The sequence below is a fragment of the Anser anser genome (genome assembly GCF_964211835.1).
Source record: "Anser anser genome assembly, chromosome: 3".
NCBI classification, from domain to species: Eukaryota; Metazoa; Chordata; class Aves; order Anseriformes; family Anatidae; genus Anser; species Anser anser.
In genome coordinates this window covers 78,311,335-78,332,853 of record NC_139722.1, presented here as the reverse complement: position 1 = coordinate 78,332,853, position 21,519 = coordinate 78,311,335, and the positions used below count along the sequence as shown (strand labels likewise).

General features: G+C 42.6%; 3 protein-coding genes across 4 annotated transcripts in view; 1 reads left to right on the top strand and 2 right to left on the bottom strand.

Moving 5' to 3' along the window:
* Positions 1-1,445, bottom strand: part of TTC13 (tetratricopeptide repeat domain 13) — a gene marked incomplete at its 5' end in the record, with an annotated part of 39,794 nt that extends 38,349 nt beyond the window's left edge. For both annotated transcript variants that reach the window (XM_083831029.1, XM_083831030.1), the window contains one exon: positions 1,250-1,445. In XM_083831029.1, coding sequence (XP_083687155.1) covers positions 1,250-1,445 — 196 coding nt within the window. The remainder of the gene's footprint in view (positions 1-1,249) is intronic.
* ARV1 (ARV1 homolog, fatty acid homeostasis modulator) lies at positions 1,444-20,695 on the top strand (the record flags this gene model as incomplete). The annotated part of the gene is made up of 5 exons (XM_083831066.1): positions 1,444-1,740; positions 14,212-14,331; positions 16,000-16,153; positions 17,085-17,309; positions 17,773-20,695. 5 exons carry the CDS (start codon positions 1,444-1,446, stop codon positions 17,877-17,879), a joined length of 903 nt encoding a protein of 300 aa, XP_083687192.1. The 3' UTR covers positions 17,880-20,695.
* LOC310897421 (uncharacterized protein) lies at positions 7,655-14,204 on the bottom strand. The gene is made up of 3 exons (XM_083831068.1): positions 10,399-14,204; positions 9,769-10,049; positions 7,655-9,462 (listed from the first exon to the last, which is right to left on the bottom strand). Exons 1-2 carry the CDS (start codon positions 10,810-10,812, stop codon positions 9,813-9,815), a joined length of 651 nt encoding a protein of 216 aa, XP_083687194.1. The 5' UTR covers positions 10,813-14,204; the 3' UTR covers positions 7,655-9,462; positions 9,769-9,812.
* Positions 20,696-21,519: the final 824 nt, after the last annotated feature.

The following is a 21,519-nucleotide window of genomic DNA, read 5'->3' as shown; positions in this document are numbered from 1 at the left end:
TCCCGTGCCGTGGGCAGCATCATCAGTATGTTACTTGTTCTGTGTTGGTGCTCTTAAGTCAGTGACAGTTAGGGGACGTCAGCGTAGGCTCGCTGAGCAAATCTGGCTTCACATGTCAAAATAAAGAGATGCAGGCACAGCCTACTAACTCCAGAATCATTTTCTGTATAGCAGTGAACATTTAATGAAAGAGTTTTTGAAGAAGGTGGCAGGGCATAATAACAGCCTACCTGGTGCAAGGTAAAGGGGGAAAAGTGCCCTTTGACCTTTGCAATTCTCAGGGCAACGAAGATGCCATACATACAGGAAGAACAGAGTTGCCTTTCTCTACAGGTTGGATACAGGCATACTTGAACCATGCTGCTTTATTAGCAGCTTTCAGTAGGATCAGCAGAGAAACTACCCTGGACCTCACAGTAGGCAGCAAGAGAAATGCCTTGAGACAACAAGATTCACAGCTCCTGAGAAAGCTGACCTAGGAACTGAGAGCTTCAGGGAATTTTTCAGCTGGCAATTTATTTAGCCACAAGATTTAAATAGCAAGGAGTGGACTGCTGTACAGCTGTTTTAGGGCAAGTAGAGTAAGTATATATATATTTTTTAAATTAAAGGCTATCTTATTGCCAGTGAACGCCAAAAGCAGAGGTACACGCCGCAGAGTACCTCCTGTCGATCCCAGTTACACGGAATCTCTTTACAAGCGCACCCACCATCGCTTCTCAATCCAACCTCCCAAACTCGCCGCTGAAGCAGCGTCCTGAGCCTACCATTCACGTCTCAGTCCGGGGAGAAACGCAACCCCAGGCCTTGCCATTTATTAACCCGCACGTCACGCAGGTTTTATTTTATCTCAGCGCCGGGTGAAAGTCTTTTCGGGTCTGCGCTGAGCCCGAACGACTCGGAGCAGAGGTCGGCGGGGAGAGCTTTCACAACCAGATGTGGCACTCAGGGAGGGCTCAGCCCTACACCCACCCCAAAGAGAAGCAGCTGGAGTAAAACCCCTCCTTGGAACCCCCAAGAGCTTCAGGCTCTGAGGAGAAAAGCACGCACCTAGAGGGGGAAAACACAAACCCAGGATCCCGCAGCGAGGCGTTTTGAGAAATCCCCGATTCCCCTGGCCGCGTGTGGCTCAGGGGGACCCCGGGGAGGGCTGACAGGACCCTGACGCCCCCGGGGCTCCCTCCCAACCCATCCCATCCCCACCCCGGTGCCGGTGCCGGTCCCAGCCCCATCGCCGGCCCCGTCTCACCGCACTCGGCCGCGTACTGCTCTGCCCACTCCGCCGCCGGGCCCTGGCGCTGCCGGTGCAGCTCCTGCTTGAGCAGGGACACGGCCGGGTACCGCTCGCTCAGCGACAGCGCGGCCCGCACCAGCGCCGCCGCCACCGCCAGCGCCGCCCGCAGCCCCCGGGCGGCCCCGCGCCCGCCGCCGCCGGCAGGTGCCATGTTCGCAGGGGGGGGGACGCCAAGGGACGGGCGGGCAGGAGGGCGCCGCCGCCGTGCCTCCTGGGATATGGAGTCCAGCCCCGCCCTGGCCTCACCGGAGAGCGGCTACGGAGAACTACAACTCCCGGCATGCAACGCGAGGCGGGCCGGTCCCCACCGCGCCTCCGAAGGCGGAAGGGAGGCGGTGGCGGGCGCCATGGAGGAGCCGGGCGCGTACCGCTGCGTGGAGTGCAGCGGCGGCGCCGAGGAGCTGTACCGGGACTACCAGCGCGGGGTGCTCCGCATCGCCATCTGCGTGAGTCCCACGGGCCTGAGGGGACCTGGGGGGGGGGCTGCGGGCTCTCACCGGCGTTATCACAACTTTATCTCTTTCTGTTTTCTCGGAGGTTGCACAGGGAAAAACATAAATAAACTCTTAATGTTTTAACCAGTGCTTTCAGCTGTTTCCGAGTTACTGTTGTCAAGGTTTTATGTCATTTAGGTAGACTCCCCTCCAGTGTTTAGTTCTGAGGTGGTTTGGGTTTTTGGGGGGTGTTTCGTTGTGGTTTTTTTTGTTTTGTTTTGTTTTGGTTGGAATTTGGGTTAGTTGGCTAACCGTGAGGTGGTGACCACGTTTGTGTGAAACCTGTGGCGAAATTGCTGTACAACTGTAAAATTTGGAGTAGTTCATTTCTTAAATCAGAAATAGAGGTTGGAAGCAGTCAGTTTGTAGAGATCTGTGGCTGATTTATATCTGGGGAGATAGCAAAAGATTAAAATGTTAAAATGGGTTGTTACTGTAGAGCATAAAATAACAAAAAACATACACAAAAATCTCTACAGGTTTTTCAAAAACTGGAGAGAGCAACAGTTTTTGTCGTGTGGAAGACAAAATAGGTAATAGAAATTGGCTGCTGCTGGCTGTAGGCTTGCACACTGCAGGGAAAGACAGATTTTTAGTCGCTTTTTAGCATTAATATTATATATCAATTGTTCAGTTTACTGTGGAGCTTCAAACTCGTCTTTGAAATCAAGGACAAGTTGGATGCGAAGAGACAAGTGTAATGTTTATGCCTGCAGCCATATCCCACAAGACTTAGTACATCTTGTGAGACCATGTTATCAATTACAGTTACTATTTGGCTGTGATAATCTCTAAGGGAAACTGGGATCCAGTAGATGGCACTCGTTCCTCTTAGCATTTAACCATTTGATGACAGAAACCCCTCTTCTCTTGGAGCTCTGACATCCCATTAAGACCAGAGTCAAAAGTCTTAGTTGCCGTGTTCGTCACAAATGCAAAACTGTTTTTGAAAGCGTAAAGAACAGAGTAAAATAAAAATGAACTACGCTGTCGTAATGAACTGGAATTGAGTCTACCTTTCTCCATACAGGTCCAGATGTCTACCATTCTTATTTCTGTCATTCTGTTTCCTGCACCTATGTTGTGGGTTGTCATGGTTCAATTTGTCTTAGTCCTAGGGACCCTTACATGGTGGTCTCACATAATCTCTAACCCTTTCTCTCCATTTCTGGCCACCCAGGATGGGCTGAGAGTAGGAGCAGGCCATGTGAGGAACAGGCGATAAGAAGCACGTCAGCTCACAATTTATCAAGTGGAGATCAGAATGTTAGAAAATTGTTAAGATCAAAAGGCTCCTTCAAGTGAGCTGATCTAAATTCAGCTTTATATATGTATTGCGGGAAAGCACTGTTGTCATCTTCAGCTATCAAGATCTCATGGTTTCTAACAGGGCAATTCTTGTTGCATTTTTTTTCCTTTTAATCTGGGAGAATGTTCTTGTCACCACAGTAACACTCAGCATCGTGCTGTCGACAACAAAAACTAGCCAAACACAGAATGTCGCTTGATAACCTTCATGAAATTCAAGGGCAGTGTTATAGTGAGTTTGTCGTTAACCTGAAAATAGTAATAGTAGAGTTTTCTGCACTTAAAAAATGCAAAGGTCCTACTTATCAGAGTGAAACATCATTTAGATCAGATGTATATACAGCTTGGAATGTAGACCCTAAATTACAGAGGGAGTTGTTATGAAAATCTGAAGGTAACTGGGAAAATTTGGAGGACTAAGGTGGGACTAGTAGGTTTCTTCACTTGACCTGAGAACACCCTTTGTGAAATCAGAGCATGGAGTCAGACTGTATTCCTTTGTAGCATAAAGAAGAAAAAAAATGAAGAATACCTACCTGGAAAGACTGCATAATCATACTCAAAGTGAAAACAATGGACATTATCCAAATAATTTTTTTGTTAAACAGCAGTGGGATACTTGTATCTCATTACAATTTTCAAGTAGTCCTTGAAAATAGTGACACTTTAAGGAAACTACAAACCATTTGTTTCATATTAATTTAATATGAAATTGAAGGTTCCTCTACTTAGTATATCTCCAGAAAATAAGGAAAATGCAGAACATTGCCATGAACATCACTATTCTATATTGACCCTACAAACTTGCCTCAATCCTAGTTTAAAGTGCTCCTTGATGAGCTAATAAATCAGCACCTAGAAGGTCTTTGCCATTCTCGGGATGGTCCTGTCATGCAGCACTATTTGGAACATCATCTTGAGGTTGAAGTTGAGTTCTCCCAACAGGATCTTCCATCTAGCTTTACATTTATTTTTAGGATGTGTTTAACATGATCTGAGACTAATATTCATTCAGGTAGAAGATTTTAATTTGTATGTCCAAGCAAAATACCACTATTTTGTAGTCCATTGTTTAATGTGCTCGAGAGAAGAATGGAATTTTTTCCAGAGGCAAATACTAAACGCTTTCACTAGGGCTCATCTGTTTCCAGCCCACAATATTAGAGTGCAATGTTGGAAATTCAATCTAATATTCACGGCGCTGCTTCAGTTTAGTTCCAGTAATATTTTATATTGCTCTTACAAAAAATAAGTTTCTTAGAGCTCTGTATTGTCATTCTGATGCAGACAAGCAGACCTCGCAGGTGTTAATATGTACTCTGGAAATAAGTTTGCAAAGGCCACTGAAAAAGTTAAGGAAACGTTCTTCCTTTATCAAACATAAAATTCCACTCAGTACCATGAAATTCGGGATGGAAAAGTCATGTCTTTTGTTAGAAGTTCTGCAGGGTGGCTAACTGCTACAAATTTTTCCAAGTTCAATCTTTTTTTTTTTCAATCTAATTTGTTTAATCGGGACCAGTTTCAGCAGAAGCCAACCCCAGACCTCTGAGACTGCGTTCTTTCTTACTTGAGATTTGCATTTAGTGAAAGGACCTTTTTCTCATCTTGCATGTATTTTGCTGTGGAAATGTCATTACAAAGAATAGGCGGACTGTTGCTCCTTAAAAAGAACATACAGGTACTTATAAATGGATAGTAATTTTTAAGGAAATTTACCTCCTCAGTTTACACCTATTCAGTGGTTTTGGTTTTTTGTTTGTTTGTTTTGATTCAGGGTGATAATTAGGGGGCAGAAGGGGTGGATGTGTGAGAATTGGCTCCAGTGAAGGTAAGGTCTGGTGGCTGCTGTATCACTCGTCACATGCTGACGTTTTCCCTATTTTGACCCAGAAGTGATGGTCAAAGTAAGTGTAGGTGGTTTGTTATAGAAATGATTTTTAACACTCAAATCCTTAACACTGACACGATGTGTAAGTAACATAGCAGAATCTTCACTTAATATGTTCTGAACCAACTGGTAACAGCAGTAACAAAAAATACCGTTCTGATAATACCGCCATTATGGAATTAATGATATAGGAGGAAAAAAAAAAAAGCAGATTGGGCTAACCTCAGGTAAGTTCTGCAGTTGAAGTGGAAAGAATATAAAAGGGAATTAGTAAACTCGATTCAAAAACAGAAGGAGAAGCTCTTTTTTTGTACTTGATTTTGAATCACTTTTTTGTTTAAAAAGAGTTTCAAAATTGTTAATAGTTTCAGACCCTAACAAAGGAAAATAAATTATCCATTGCAATGCATAGCGTTCAGCCAGGATCCCCCTTGTGTTTTGTAATAAGAAAGCCAAATTGCCTGAGCAGGGCACACTTCATTTAGCTTTTCTGCAATTAAAAAATAATTGAAAAGCTCTTTTATTGCAGCAAGGCAGAAAGACTATAAATGCTCTGAATGCAAAGCATTTATGTGGTAAGGTGGAAAATCTCCCAAGAGTAAAAAGATCATCCTGGAAAATAAAGTATTGTATTTACATAACTCAATCTGCAGAGCACCTCACTGCTGCAAAATGCTTCATGTAGGAAAAAATATTTTTAAAACATATTTAATTTTAGTTTTCTGAAATGGAGTGCATTTCAAAGTGGACTGTTTTATTTTTCAGCATATTATGACAGCTGCATCCCTCATAAAGAACCCATTCCTGAAAGCAGCACGGCTGATTAAGTTTTATTGTTTAAGGGTGCCACTGGGGTTAAGGGTAATCTCTCAAAATAATGGGCACATGTTATTTTGCCCTATGAACCGATGTAACTGAACTTGTGTTCATGTTGAACCCGTATAAATGCTAAGATTTGCTATACGGGTAGACCAGCAAAAAATCGTAGCTTAATTTTGCCAAACTCCAAACACTGGAAAAAAGAATACTAAAATGAAACTGTTGCACTGGTGTTTCTAATATCCACAGATTTACAAATATATTCCTGCTGTGGTGTAGCGTTCGTGTTATTTTTAATTCAGGATGGAGCCTGGTTATTCAATATATGTGTTTATTTTCTATGGTATGCTCTAGACTTCTTTTCAAGAAGAATGCTTTTCCCTTCTCCCAGCCCCATTCTAAAATACTTCTACTTAAAAATCCAGTATATTTTAATGTTGAAGAGAGCACTCAAAAGCATATGTTCATATATTTTAGGAACTTAGCCCTTCAGTGACAGTAGGTACTTCCCCAAATATTTATACGCCATCGTTTATTTTGCATAAATCTGTGGACTGTGTTCACAGCTGAGTATCTCTGATGAATAAAGAATAGGTACGCCTTTTGAACAGAATTTTATAAAAGGCTGGTAAAAATGCAGTAAGAATTAGCATTTTACTACTTTGTTCTTATTTAATAAAACTGTGCTGTTAAAATATATATTACTTTTCTGATCTTTTTTCTCATTTTGATCAGAAAGCATCTTGTATGCTGAACTATGAAGAACATGGTTGTACTGGTGTTTGAAGAGGCAATCTTAAAGATGTCTTTTTTAAAATAAAATACTTTATGATAACTGGGCACATTTTTAAATCATCAGAGTGGAAATTTTGTTTTTTGAAGCAACAGATGAGCATACTCAAATACTATCAATAATTCATTAATTAATGTTCATTTTCATTCATTGGAATACTGAAATACATTCAAAATGCCATTTTTTAGAGGATTGAAGTATTTATTGGACTTGGGTGTGTTAGTATCAAGCATTCTTATAAACTGAACTGTAGCAATTTAGAAGAAAATCTGTCAGTGTAATTAATGGTGTCACATTTGAGCTGTCTCTTCTGCAGCGTAACCTGAAAGTAGCTTGTAATCCAAGTCATCTATTTTTTCAAGGAAAGATACCAGTTATGTCTTGTTTATGATGTCAATTGCATATTTAAGGAAGAAATTAGAAACTGTTTAAAAACATGCAGAAATCCAGATACTCCTTTCAGTCAGTTTAGATCTGGTTGTGATAAATGATGCGTTTCTTTGAGAAAACCCAAAGAAACCTGAAAAAGCTCAGTTTCATTAAAGATGTACTTTACTGGTTATGCTGAATGGGCTGTTGTCTACAGCTATACAATGGGAATTAGACGTGAGCACCAGTACTTTAGTTCACTCTGAACAGCCTGGCTGAAATCTTAGAAGGAGGCATGCAAGCAATTCTGCAATCCCCGCGAAAGAGCTAGGGATTATCGATGTTCATAAAGTTACATCATTTTAACTAGCTAAAGCTGTCAGGATAAACATACATGCACTTGAACTGCATTAACCTTTGCTTGCATGGATTTTGCTGAAGTCAGGCTCTAGTCACAAGTTTGCTTGCTAGGTGTTTAAGGTTAGTGGCAGATGTTTTAGTATTACAGCGGGAAAAGAAAAAAAAAAAAAGCAAAGTCAGGCGTGGAGAAAATTTCATTCTGGAGGGTTTTTTTTATTCTGTAATGTCCTCGTGATATAAGAAATGTTGTCTTCATTTTGTCTGCACACATAAGTCTGTCAGCACACATGCAAGTCTTCTTCAGTGTGATGCTTTGAAGATCTCACAAGTCCCTGAATCTCCCAAAGACTCACTCTGGCTAGGTCAATGGCTGGATAAGCAAAGGACTTTTCCTTTATATGGTTAATACTCAAACAGAAATAGAGTATATTAAGAATAGGATGCTGGTCTAACTCGAGAAGACAGGCAGACATTAATGTATGTTCCTGTCTTTGCGTGAAATGTCCTTGAAACTGACTGGTTTTTGTGATATGGCAGATTTTCTTTTTGCCGTTAAGTAACACGAGGGAAATAGGATTCTTAAATGTTCGGTGGTGGTATGCTGAAATACTGAATTAAGCATCATTCTTGTAGCTGCAGAAGATTTATTTGGTTGTGGCAGCCAGAAGCTCAAGAGCAGAAAACTCATGGCTAATGCTGCTACTTGCGTATTCATGGCAGTTTCCCTGGATGTCTGTGGTAGAATTTCTAGATGTTTTGTTTTGCCTGGAGGGTTGGTCTGACATATTTTAATTATCTAAAATGCTTCTCAGCCGTCAGGGAAGACTTTTCAGTAGCTCTTAGCTGCAGGTGTTTGGATGGGACCCCCTTAATTTGAAAAGATGGTTCTTTACTCCTTCCAGAAAGGTTTTGGGCCCTGGTCTAAAAACGTTCAGTTCTAGGAAAATTTGAGAGTATAATGAATTTGTGGGCATGGGGGATAGCCTTCATCCTTAGCCTTTACAACACACGCTGTGTTGAAGAAAAATCTTTTGTTTGTGCTTGGCCAGTGCTTGTGTGAATAAACTTATTAAAAAAAAAAAAATCCTGTGCTATGTCAACCCAGAGATTTGACATCAGTAAATTGCTGCCTATACGAGTGTGTTCATGATTTTCCCGTAGAAGGAAATGAAGCAAGACATTGCCTTTAATTATAATTGTGATTTCTTCTGTGGTAGATTTTTCTCTTTTATTAAATGCTGTAACTGGTCTTCTGGTAATTACATCCTTTCTTCCATCTCTCTGACTTTAATGTTAGACCCATCCAACGGTTGGTTAATTGAGTCAATTTTTGAGTTCATTCCGTCTACCTTCTGCGCTGTTGTTATACATAGTATTTTCTTTTCTGATCCAAGTAAGTTTGTTGTGTTTTTTTCTTGAGCTGGACCTAGAAGCACTGATTAGTGGTAGCAATATTCCTCAGACAGTCTATTTGATTTATCAAACATTTGATCAGATGCTTTTCTTGATATGGAAATTGGTCTTTTGAGTCAATTTGCTAGTGAATTTTTAGAATTTAGTGACATTTATTTTTTTTAGACATTTATTTATTTTTAGTGACAAATTTTAGGATTTAGAAATTTTAGAATTTAGTTCTCTAAAACCCACAAGCAGCAGCCCTCACCTGCCCCACTGCTTCCCGTGTGGCTGCTGCCCCAAGCCCCTTGGTACCAAAAGGACACAAGTTCCTGTATGGATGATCTTTATTCAGCTGGGAGATGTGGTCTGCTACCAACAGAAATGTTCAGGAGTCCCCCAGCCAGCTCTGCTGCACACGCATGCTCCTGCTGTCCTCTGTGGAGCAACAAAGCAGAGCCATGTCCTTTGGGATGCCAGCAGTCCCAGCGGTGCCTCTGGGAGGATGGAAAAGGGAACTTCTCAGAGGTCCTCATGAGATGAATGCCGAGTCCCCGCTGGCTGTTGCGCTGGCAGGGCACGGGCAGCCCACCAGGGGACAGCTGGCATTGTCGGTGGTGCCCGTGCAGGGAGGCGGTGTTCAGGGCGATGTTGGCATCCAGTTGTCAGGGGAGGTGCCTTCACCGCGGGAGCCTTCGGAGGGCTGAGGTGTGTCCTGCCTCACCGGCTCGCTGTCAATCTGAAGAGAATTGACTGTCAGATGGGTGAAAATGCTGTGCCAGAATTATTAGCCAGGCACTTCCTTCCACCTGCCCCTTTTCCCGGTGCGATGCCTACCCTCGCACGGGCCTTGGAGGTCCTAAGTCCAAGGGCTAACCCAACAGGTCATGGGCATTCCCTGGCCACTGCCACCTCACAGGGACATGGGCCCCTTCTCCTGGGTCGTGGGCTCCTGCGGGGCAACCCACAGCCGTGGGTTCCTAGCTCCTCTCCCCCCTTCTCCTGGAGCATCAGCCTCCCCAAACCCATGGACAGCAGCACTCACTCGCCGCACTGCCTTTCCTGTCACCGATACACAGCATGCACGCTCTAGATGAATTTGCGGAGGGTATGCAAGGGGACCGTTCTTCTCTTGTGCTTGTTTTGTGCCTTCTTCCTGGGCAGTGGGAGCCCAAGCTCTTGCAGGCGGAGCTGGTAGAGGTGCTTCAGGCACCTCACCACGACAGCAGCATTGGCCTCCATCCGGCAGAGCGAGGCACAATCACCCAGAGCGTCCTTTCCCCGGTGGTCTGTCCCCACGGAAGCTGAGGCCCACCGGACCGTTCCCTGGAAGCAAAAAGAGAAGCAGCACAGTGAAGGGCATGGCTGAGGGCTCGCGGGGTGGAGAATTGTCCTGCTGGGCTCGGCTTCCTCTGGAGCGTCCAGCCTCATAGCACTGCTCCGGGCAGTCACGGGGCCTCACAACAGCACCGGCAGGCCCTGGCCCATGCTTGGGGCTCCCAGCGGCTGTCAGCCGTGCGGCTGGGGAAGAGGCAGAGGGCCTCTCGGGGCCTGCTAAGGCTTCTTTATGCCTGCTGGGTTTTGTTCTTTCCTGGGAAGCCTTCGTGGCCAAGGTCCTTGTGGTCCGCTCGCCACAGGTTGGCCCTTTCCTGCACACTGTGTCTCCACCACTCACCTGTCTGCTGTATCTCTTCGCACTTCTCCAGAGGCTGAGGGCAAGCAGCCCCACGCCGAGGAGGCAGATGGCGTCCCGGTTATTGCACAGCAGCCAGACGCTCCTGCCCTGGGCAAGGTATTCCCAGTAGTGGCCCAGGGGGTAGGGCAGCTCGGAGGGCTGGCGCTCGGTGCCGACGGGACGTTGCTGTGGGCCCTCTGAAGGGACCATGGTGTTCAGCCTGAGCCGGATCCGGCTGGGGCAGCTGGAAAGGCCGAGGCTGCAGGGCCAGTTGGAGACCTGGTGCTTGATGCCAAGGCTCCTGCTGACCCTGACCCTTTCCCAGCGGCGGTGGCCGCAGAGGCCAAGGCCACAGGCACGGAACACAGCCACGGCCAGAGCCATGGCCAGGAGGAGAGCCAGGTCGAACTTCATCCTGCTCTCTCCTGATGAACACAAAAGAACACTGGAGACGGCTGTCACGCTGAGCAGAGCTCCGGCAGTGACCACCAGCACTAGCGGCAGTGACCAACAGCTCTCGCAGCAGTGACCACCAGCACTAGCGGCAGTGACCAACAGCTCTCGCAGCAGTGACCACCAGCACTAGCAGCGGTGCCCAGCCGCAGCCTGCTCTTATGCCCGGCCCTGTGTGAGCTCACAGGGCCTGTCGCCGGGAGACCGGCAGGCAACAAAGGCCGCGGCGAGGCTGGGGAGGACGCGGGCAGGCGGTCTTCGAAGCCTGCTGCTGCCGCTGCAGTCCACACGGGGGGACTGCCTGACCAGCAGGGCGGTGGGCCTGAGCCCCCGCCATGTTTGTTTGGGACTGTGCCCTGGATTTCTCAGTGAGAAGGAGCCGTGGCCAGAGCCACATCCAAGCTAGGCAGCCGTGGCATGGTTCTCCTCAAAACCCCTCTTGGGGGCAAAGTGGAAGCCCCCATCAAGAGGAAAGCCCCAAAATGGCTGTTGGTTGGATAAAATCATGGAATCATTAAGGTTGGAAAACACCTCCAAGATGATCTGCTCCAACCACTCCCACATGACCAATATCACCCACTAAATCACGTCCCTAAGCACCATGTCCAGCCTTTCCTTAAAAGCCCCCAGAGGGATGGTGACGCCACCACCTCCCTAGGCAACCCGTTCCAATGCCTGACTGCTCTTTCTGAGAAGAAATGTCTCCTCATTTCCAGCCTGAACCTCCCCTGGCGCAACTTGAGGCCATTCCCTCTAGTCCTATGCACTAGTTATCTGTGAGAAGAGGCTGAACCCTAGCTCCTCACACCTTCCTTTCAGGTAGTCGTAGAGAGCAATAAGGGCTCCCCTGAGCCTTCTCTTCTCCAGACTAAACAACCCCAGTTCCCTCAGCCGCTCCTCACAGGACTTGTGTCCCAGGCCCTTCACCCGCTTCTTAGCCCTTCTCTGGACAAGCTCCAGGGCCTCCATGTCCTTCTTGTAGTGAGGGGCCCAACGCTGAGCACAGCACTCATGTCCTGAGGTGCGGCCTCAGTTGCTGCTGTTCTTCTGCTCGTTCCTACAAGTTATTTCCCCCTCAGGTCTGCTGGTTGAGCCTCTTGTAGGACTGTTCCATAGCAATTCTGTTAACTTAAAACAGGAGCCTCTTGTCAGCTCTTCCCATTTGACTCAAGTCAAGGAGTAAGCACCCACCCATGTGAGTCGGTAAGTCCGAAGGGGCTGATGACAATCTAATCCCAGTGAACCCAGCAGGAACCAGCAGATTTCACAGATTTCTCACAGATTTCACAGATTTCTAGGTTGGAAGAGACCTCAAGATCATCGAGTCCAACCTCTGACCTAACACTAAATACTCCACTAAACCATATCGCTAAGCTCTACATCTAAACGTCTTTTAAAGACCTCCAGGGATGGTGACTCCACCACCTCCCTGGGCAGCCCGTTCCAATGCTTAATAACCCTTTCGGTAAAGAAGTTCTTCCTAACATCCAACCTAAAACTCCCCTGTCGCAACTTTTGCCCATTCCCCCTCGTCCTGTCACCAGGCATGTGGGAGAACAGACCAACCCCCACCTCTTTACAGCCTCCTTTAAGGTAACTGTAGAGAGTGATAAGGTCGCCCCTGAGCCTCCTCTTCTCCAGGCTGAACAAGCCCAGCTCCCTCAGCTGCTCCTCGTAAGACTTGTTCTCCAGACCCCTCACCAGCTTGGTCGCCCTTCTCTGGACTCGCTCGAGCACGTCCATGTCCTTCCTGTAGCGAGGGGCCCAAAACTGAACACAGTACTCGAGGTGCGGCCTCACCAGAGCCGAGTACAGGGGCACAATCACTTCCCTAGACCTGCTGGCCACACTGCTTCTTATACAGGCCAGGATGCTGTTGGCCTTCTTGGCCACCTGGGCACACTGCTGGCTCATATTCAGCCGACTATCCACCAATACTCCCAGGTCCTTCTCGGCCAGGCAGCTTTCCAGCCACTCATCTCCCAGCCTGTAGCGCTGCTTGGGGTTGTTGCGCCCCAGGTGCAGGACCCAGCACTTGGCCTTGTTGAACTTCATACAGTTGACCTCAGCCCATCGCTCCAGCCTATCCAGATCCTCCTGCAGAGCCTTCCTGCCCTCGAGCAGATCGACACACGCACTTAGCTTGGTGTCATCTGCAAACTTACTGAGGGTGCACTGGATGCCCTCATCCAGATCATCGATAAAGATATTAAAGAGGACTGGCCCCAGTACCGAGCCCTGGGGGACGCCACTAGTGACCGGCCTCCAACCAGATTTGACTCCATTCACCACAACTCTCTGGGCCTGGCCATCCAGCCAGTTTCTAACCCAGCGAAGCGTACGCCAGTCCAAGCCCCGAGCAGCCAGTTTCTTGAGGAGAATGTTGTGGGGAACGGTGTCAAAAGGAGGATCAGATGCATTGGAGAAATAATTGTCTTAATGTCTTACCACCCTGCATTAGCAGCTTCTGACTCTTTAGCTGTATCTGTGTGGGAGCTGTATCTGTGTGGGGTTGTTCAGCCTGGAGAGGAGAAGGCTGCGGGGAGACCTTATAGCAGCCTTCCAATACCTAAAGGTGGGCTACAGGAAGGCTGGGGAGGGACTCTTTACAAGGGCATGTAGTGACAGGATACGGGGTAACGGCTTTAAACTAAAAGAAGGTAGATTTGGATTAGACATAAGGAAGAAATTCTTCACTCAGAGGGTGGTGAGGCCCTGGCACAGGCTGCTCAGAGAAGCTGTGGATGCCCCATCCCTGGAAGTGCTCAAGGGGGAGGTCTTGGAGCAACCTGGTCTGGTGGGAGGTGTCCCTGCCCATGGCAGGGGGTTGTAACCAGGTGGTCTTTAAGGCCCCTTCCAACCCAAACCATTCTATGGTTCTATGAAAACTACATTTTAAGTATTCCAAACATATTGGTATTTGTTCAGTAACGGAAAATGAATTGAAGCATCTGGACTACGTACTGGTATGGAAGAGCAATGCAACAGGAAAAAAAATTATTGAAAGGAAGGATAAGGTAGGATAGGAGGATCAGGCATCTCTTTAAAAAGAAGGAAATGATAACTAAGTACATCCTTCATAGTTTAATGATCTGTGTTAATCTGAAGCCTACAAAAATAGGTAATGTATCTTTCTGGCTTATAAAGGAAATCTTTGTATCAACTGTAGTGTCAAAGGGGGAAGGTACAATTTTTGTGGATGGATTAAAAACCTTTTGAAAATTAAGATTACATTAAGGAAAGACTAATAAGAATGGACTAGCTACTTTGCATTTATGCAGTTGTGCTAAGCTCAGAGGAACATTTCATAAACTTTCTCTTTTTTTTTTCCCTAATTCTTGTTATTTTGTGATTTTTCAGAAATCCTGCCAGAAACCTGTGGACAAATACATTGAGTATGATCCTGTTATCATCTTGATTAATGCAATTTTATGTAAAGCACAAGCATACAGACACATTCTTTTCAATACAAAGATAAACGTAAGTTGCTATGCCCCCACTTTATGACTATTTTGTGTTAAAGATAATATTTACATATGTTAAGTTGGTTGGAATAGCTGTAAAATTCAGGAACTGTTCCCTTTCACAGCTACCAGCAAGCTGAACCAGTTTTGTTCTCAAAAAAATTAAGGGTCTAATATTGTGAATAGAATATATGAAGTCTCAAACTCTAGCTGTTACTGATAAAGTTACTTTCCCTGCAATACCAGTAAAAACAGCTATCATCCTACATATTAAAGAGTCCTAATTGGACTCATTGGAAGGGAAAAATTTAATTTGAAATTCATTTCCAACTTAAATTTCTGATGGAAACAATTGTTTTTGAAATGAGCTATAGTAGTACAACGTGGCATATTACCAATACTAAGCCAATTAATACCAATTAAACCTATGCTACTACTTTCTCATGAGTTTCCTCCTGAGTAATTAAACACGTCCTCAGAACTGTAGCAAGAGATAATAGTTTTCACATGAAGCATCCTTGTTCTTGATGCAGTTACAGAGTCAACTTAGTTGTGCTGGCCCCATACTATTGGAGTGTAGAGGTAGTTGTTCTGACAGATTTCCTTTTTTTTTTTTTTTTCCTTTAAGGATTGATTTCCCAGGAAAGGGAAGCTGATTTACAACAAACGATGCAAGCATAAGCATATGTTGTGTTCATGTTGATATCTCTTGACTAGTCCAGTGTTAAGCAATGTAGATAGGTATACTGGCCTGATTTTTCAAACAGAAATCTGACTAAAGATTTGTAATTAATTCATTGCTTTTGGAGACTGGTGATGATGCTTTCCATGAGGCTTCTGGAAGAATGTTCCATTTGTGGAAATACCATCTGTCAAAATTGAATTGAATTTTTAAACTTGCTTAGCCTGTGCATGTACATGCAATCAGCATAACTAGTCTCTACTAAAAAAGAAAAAAGGCATTCACAGAAATTGCATTGGTTTATTAAATTTTTATTAAAAAATCTGTATAAAATCAGAATTTACCCCCTCCCCGTTGGCTTATAGACTGTGTTTAATGTTGCAATATGCGAAGCATGGACCCTCATGACATAATTTTTGCATCACTTCGGAGGATTCTCTAAGTTTAGTTGGGTTATGTTCCTCCATTGGTTGGTTCCTCACCCTTGTCTGAACCAAAAAAATGTTTTTGGTCTAACTACACTACCAGTTTATTTTAATGGAGATACAGATTGCCACAGGGAAAAATAAAAACAAGGGTACTTAAACCAGTTCACTGAATGGAGTAGATGCCGTTACACTGAAGTTTTTGACGGTATAGCTCTATTAGCTACAGCACAATTTTTGTTTTTATATTCCTTACTGAAACAGTTTTCACAATTCAAAAACCAAATAAATAAAGAGCAGGCTTTAAAAACTAGTTACGTACTTTCTTCTGTGCAGAACTGTTAATACAGTTTTCTACACCCTCTAATTTGCCTATCAGGTTAATTGATGTTAAAATGATGATGTGCTAAACTAGTGGCTCAACAGAAGTAATTTGCTTATATTTCTAAGCAAACAGAAAAAACCTACAGAGCTTGTTTGTTTAGAGATATAGAAATGTATATCAAATACTAATTTAACACTAATTTAATTTATGCTGATTTAACAGTAATGCTTTTATTATTCTTTCATTTACCAGATTCATGGTAAGCTCTGCGTATTTTGTTTGCTCTGTGAAGCTTATCTCAGGTGGCTCCAACTACAGGATTCAAGCCAAAATACAGATCCTGATGACTTAATCAGATATGCCAAGGAATGGGATTTTTATAGAATGTTTGGTATTGCTTCTTTAGGTAAAAATGATTTCATTTAACTATCAAGTGTACATTTTAAGCATTCAATAATTTTATGAGTCTTTCAGCAAGCCTGTATTGCAAAAAGACCACATTAGAATAGATGTCATGTCCGACCCAGCATGGTTAAATGATTATGCACATGTTCTCTAATTTACTGGCAGGAGGGTTGGAACTAGTTCATCTTTAAGGTCCCTTCCAACCCAAGCTATTCTATGATTATGATTCTATGAAATTCATATCTCAACACTGATTGCAATTCAGACTAATATGATCAGCATTAGGTATCAAATCACTGAAAAGTAGCAATATTCAGAATCGTGGTCTGAACCATTTACGTAGTTTGAAAACTGGTATAGAGCTCAGCCAGTTGTTGTGAGAGTTGCTTTGACATCTGCATGAGTTCCAGTGTTACGCAGAGACAAGGTGTCAAGAAAAGTCTAATAGCTCAATGATAATTTCACTTCAGTGTTTCTCCTTGTGCTGCATGGAAAGGGTTGATTGCTGGTGACCTTTTCAAAAATGAAAAGTATTGACGATCTTTGTTTTACAGGCTAACAGACAGTTGGGGGGAAAAAAACAAACAAGCAAAAAAAAAACAACCCTCTCCTTTTGTTGAAAAGTAGAGTTTCATATATTAAACTGCCTGTGCTGTATGGTATCAAAAATTACAAGTGTGACAATGCTACATATAGAAATCTGTGATAGGATTATTTTGAATTTAATGATACAGAATTAGTTTAGGTAAGTAATAGTAATATATGACTATTACAATGAATATAGGAGCTGGAGGACATTCATGTTTACATATATCTTTTAAATAGCAGTGTCTCAGTTTCATTTGACGCAAAGTATTTCATTAAAATGTTTCAAAAAGGACTTGATTTTGGTGCTTCATAATCTCTTTCCATCTCCTCTTATTTCCTCTTAGAACAAACTTCATTTTTGGTTGGCATCTTTATTGCCTTGTGGTGGATGAGACCTGAGATGCTAAAAACCAAGTCTGACTTCATTTTACTTCTCAAAGCACTGCTGTTGTCTAGCTATGGAAAACTTTTGCTAATTCCAGCTGTTATTTGGGAACATGACTACACGCCTTTGTGCCTTGTGTTTATAAAAGTATTTGTCTTGACATCAAACTCTCAGGCAATTAGAGGTACGTTTTTGCTTTGTTACTATATGATTTGTGTAGAATGTGTGTGAAAATACAGCTGTTAGATAAGTCACTTTTATTGTTGTTATATCAGTATCAGACGTCACTGACATAGCTCTAGCCTAAAACAGTCATATTTAGACTTTCATATAAAATGAATTAAAAAAACCACTTAGATAAGAGGTGCTTTTTCTTGTTTTTTTTTTTTATCCACTATCTCTTTGTATATGCTATATTGCATACATCAGTTACAGTTTGAGACACCTTAGCATGGATCATTGAAACATAAAATAGAATTATTTGTGTGTCTGGAAGATGAAAATTTCATGTTAATTTTATGCATGGCTTTGGAATTCAGATTTTAACACAGTAGTGTGATTTCTTACACGTACAAATTAATATGAATTCTCACATGGTTTCTGTGGACTTCTTAGTTGGAAATCAATACATTTGTTTTCTTTTGCAGTTACATTGAACTTGAACCGAATGCTCTCTTGGTTGGCCATCGTCTTTGGATTAATTTTGGAAAATGGTGTGGTTTGCTTGTTCCATAAAATGGGATGGGATGTTTGAAATATCAGCTCAGACCTAAAGAAATACAATATAGTGATCGTTTTCTGAGAATGATCTCTGCCAGCAGCCTCCGAAGACACTATTTTTATAGTGATAAAGAAGATGATCGATAACAAAAATTTTCATTAGTGGTGTGAGTAGACTGTTTTTAGGATGAGTTTGAATGAGAAACTTCAGAAGGTGTGCTGTTTAATTTGATGAGCCATAAAACTTCAGCCTTAGTTTTTCGCATTAAAAATATGAATGTGTCGCTATCCTAATAGCTTTATAATGCTGGCTGTATAGCTATGGCTGTAATAGAAAAAAAGGTACACTGAAAAAATTCAGCAGTGCTAACCATCACTGCATTTTGGCAGGAAGATGGGGATGAATTCTTCCCTTAAAAGGAAGGAAAAAAGTCAGTGGAAAAATGTAAAAGGCAAAATTGATATTTCCACAAAACCAGATTTTCAGAGAGAAGAGAACACATACGAACAGATTTTTAGAGAAAAGGCAAGTATTACAGATTGAAACTGCAGTGAATAAACTAAGTTGCTCTTGAGTGCTTATATAACAATCCAAAATAATAAAATATTTAGTTCTAGAATAATCTCTAGGACATATAGTTTTAAATGGCTTTGAATTTTATGTGATCTCATAAAAAGTGAAGTATGAGGCTGCTCAGCAATGTTCTTTTATGGAGTATTATTTGTTGAAAAAGAAACAAGGTTTAGACTGTATTAATAAAAAAAACATTTATAGAAGTTCTGCATTTTTTTCCCTAACAGGCAAGGAGAGTGCTAGATGACCCACAAGAACTGTTTTTCTCGAGGCAGTAGTTAGGACACTAAACTTACTCTTCTGCAGACCAGTTTCCGTGATATTTCATCCAGTGTTTAATTTTCCTGCTTCAGTTCTAGAAGGCTGTACTGTCTCAGGTACTACTTCCCTACTTCATTTTTCCCACATGCAGTCTCCTATCTCTGTTTTGGAAAATGCATTAACAAAATTAACGTTTTGCAACATCTTCAATTGGAACAGGTTTAAAGTAAATCTTGATTATAACCACAGAAGACATCAGACTCCTTAGAACCCTTGCAACAACGTTAAGTTACTCTGTTAGAAAAGCAAATGATTGCTAATTCTTTTTTAATAGATCAGAGATTGACACCTCTCACATACGATTTGTTAAATCTGTCATCTTTCTGAGCATGTGACAGTGAAAAAACAGTACAGCCTCTTTTAGGAACACAAGTCAACACTTCAAGTACTCCAGCAAGCACGTAGTTGTAAAGGAGTATGAGGGCTCCACCTTGCTGCTGGTGTCAATTAGTGACCAGACGACTGACTGTCGGTGTGCAAGTTGTTCACTGGGTGAGCAGCAGCATTGTCAACGTGGTATCTAGAACATGCTCTGCTTTACATAATTACATTTGGGGAGATACTCCTCCTCCAAAAGTTTTTTAAGAAGAGTATGTTGCCCAAGGTGCATAGATTAGTGTTTGTCTTCCTCCTACAATACCCAGCACGCGTCATTGCAACAGATGCTGCAGGTTGAGATGGTGCAAAGGGAAAGAGCAGTAGATCTTTTAGAAAACCTTGAGGGATGCTGATTTGGCCTGCTTTCATTTTCTTCTTTCTCCTTCTGCCAAGAGCGTAAGAGGGAATGCAGTTCTGCTGCAGCAGAGAGGGTGGCAGAAGAATAGGCACTAGGAAGATGCTGGTGTGTGCTGAGCTAATTCCCATTGTTATTGTAGCTGTCATCTGGCATTTACCCAGCTCTCCGTACATCTTAGAAGTACCTGCAACTGATAAAGTTTCTTACTGTCTGGTATGTCCCTCTTCAGGAATTGCTTTCTCCTCCCCACCCACCCACAATTTATTTATTTTTTTCTAATAATGTAAAAACAATGCTTTTGTTTGTTCCTGTTACGTTAGTTTTTTATTATTATTAATCTTATGCATCATGGGTATACACACAAGATTTTTTGTTTTTAAGAAATGTCTCATCTGCTCTGGCACTGATTTCAGTCAAAAGGCTGAGTGGAGCACATTTAATTGCAGGTAATAAAAAGAAAAGATTTTATATGACGTGTAATGTACATATTACCTATTCAGCAGCAAAAATGTAAATACAATGTATATAAATTTGGGAAGAAACAGTTTTCTTAAAGTTTACTTAGAATAAAAAACAAAGATTTTTGGGACACTTAGAGTTTTATTTAGAAGACCCAGAATGGACATGAATACATTCCAAAGGAAGTGCGTAATGTTGTGTCACATATAGTGATAACATCTCAGTTTTGTGCTCTGTAATGTTATCAGGAGCCACCACTATTCTTATGCAACTAGGAGGAAGGAGAAGAAGATTAAAACTACGCAGCTGTGGAACAAATGTAGGTGTTGCACATGTTTTCATTCTTCAAGAAGCATCATCATGATCTGGGCATTCTGCATTACGTGGTTTTATGACTACTAATTTACCAGAACTGAAATGACAAATGCACTAATATTCTGTCAGTCCAGGGGGACTTGAGAATTTCCTCTGCATATGTGTGTGGGGTGCACATTTGATAGCTTTGGGAAAGGATTCTATATGGTGCTTCAGAGGGAACGTAGACTGTTTCAAAGGCCTGCCTGTTTAAAATAGTCATGTCTCTCATATTTATTCCTTTTTTTTTTTATATCATCTTTCATAAACTTTTTTTGTAATAAAATAGTCTTCTGTGCTAGAAGATGTAGTAAAAATAGCCTGCCCTTTCTACATATCCTCATATTGTTTCATTAACTTATGTGCAAAGGTTTATTTGGGTTAAAAAAAATAAAAGCCAGCAAATGAAGCCCTGTAAATAGTTGTGAGTTTTGCTTAGAATCTAATGGGATATTGGAGCCTATAGAGGAAGGAAATAAGTGGAGGAAAGGTCAGAATTCTGTCGGATTAAATCCACAGAACAATCCGTGATGTTACTCAGACTTGGGTTGAGCAAAGGTTTAGTGACTATGCAATGTGAACTCTACCTGGGTCCAAAGGTCAAGTAACAGGTATTTAGAAATTATTCTGTACCACATTGAAGAAATGGAATATAAGCTAAGAAGGAAGAATTAAAAGAATGTAGCTGTCAGGCAGGCTTCTACCAAATTAAGAGTTGGGAAGATTATAAAAACTAAGGGGATAGTCTCAATAAAAGTTAACGTGTAGGGAAAGATTAAGCTGTTATGAATGTGTTATAAAACAGTATGAGTGAATGACTTAACTGATGTATGAACATCATACTCAAATTTTCTAAGGGTGAACAGGAAGGAAAAATATTGTTCGGTTTAGATGTTTTTGTAATAGTCTAAATGATAACATGAAGTGGCAAATGATGTTTTCAGAACAGTGAAGTCTATCGTTTTTCCTTAGAAAAATTGCTGATAACCTTATTATCCAAGTGGTTTGCACCCCATCCTTGACAATGCACTCCTACAAACAGAATTACCAATTATACAGAGATAAATAGATAAATGCTGTGAACAGGAAGGGGCATGCCTCAGCAGAGGTTCTCCCTTGATTCTGTAATAGTGCATGTTGTTCTAGGTTTTGCTGGTGAGGAAAAGGCTACTACTACCCTCATGACCTCATTCAAGTGTAGACAAGTCTTTTCTTACATGACAAGTCCTA

Excerpts from the sequence above, each read along its gene's own strand:
- LOC310897421 (XM_083831068.1), bottom strand. The coding sequence starts at position 10,812 with ATGAAGTTCGACCTGGCTCTCCTCCTGGCCATGGCTCTGGCCGTGGCT. Across the intron at positions 10,050-10,398 it reads CGAAGAGATACAGCAGACAG|GGAACGGTCCGGTGGGCCTC; the intron begins GTGAGTGGTGGA and ends TTTTGCTTCCAG.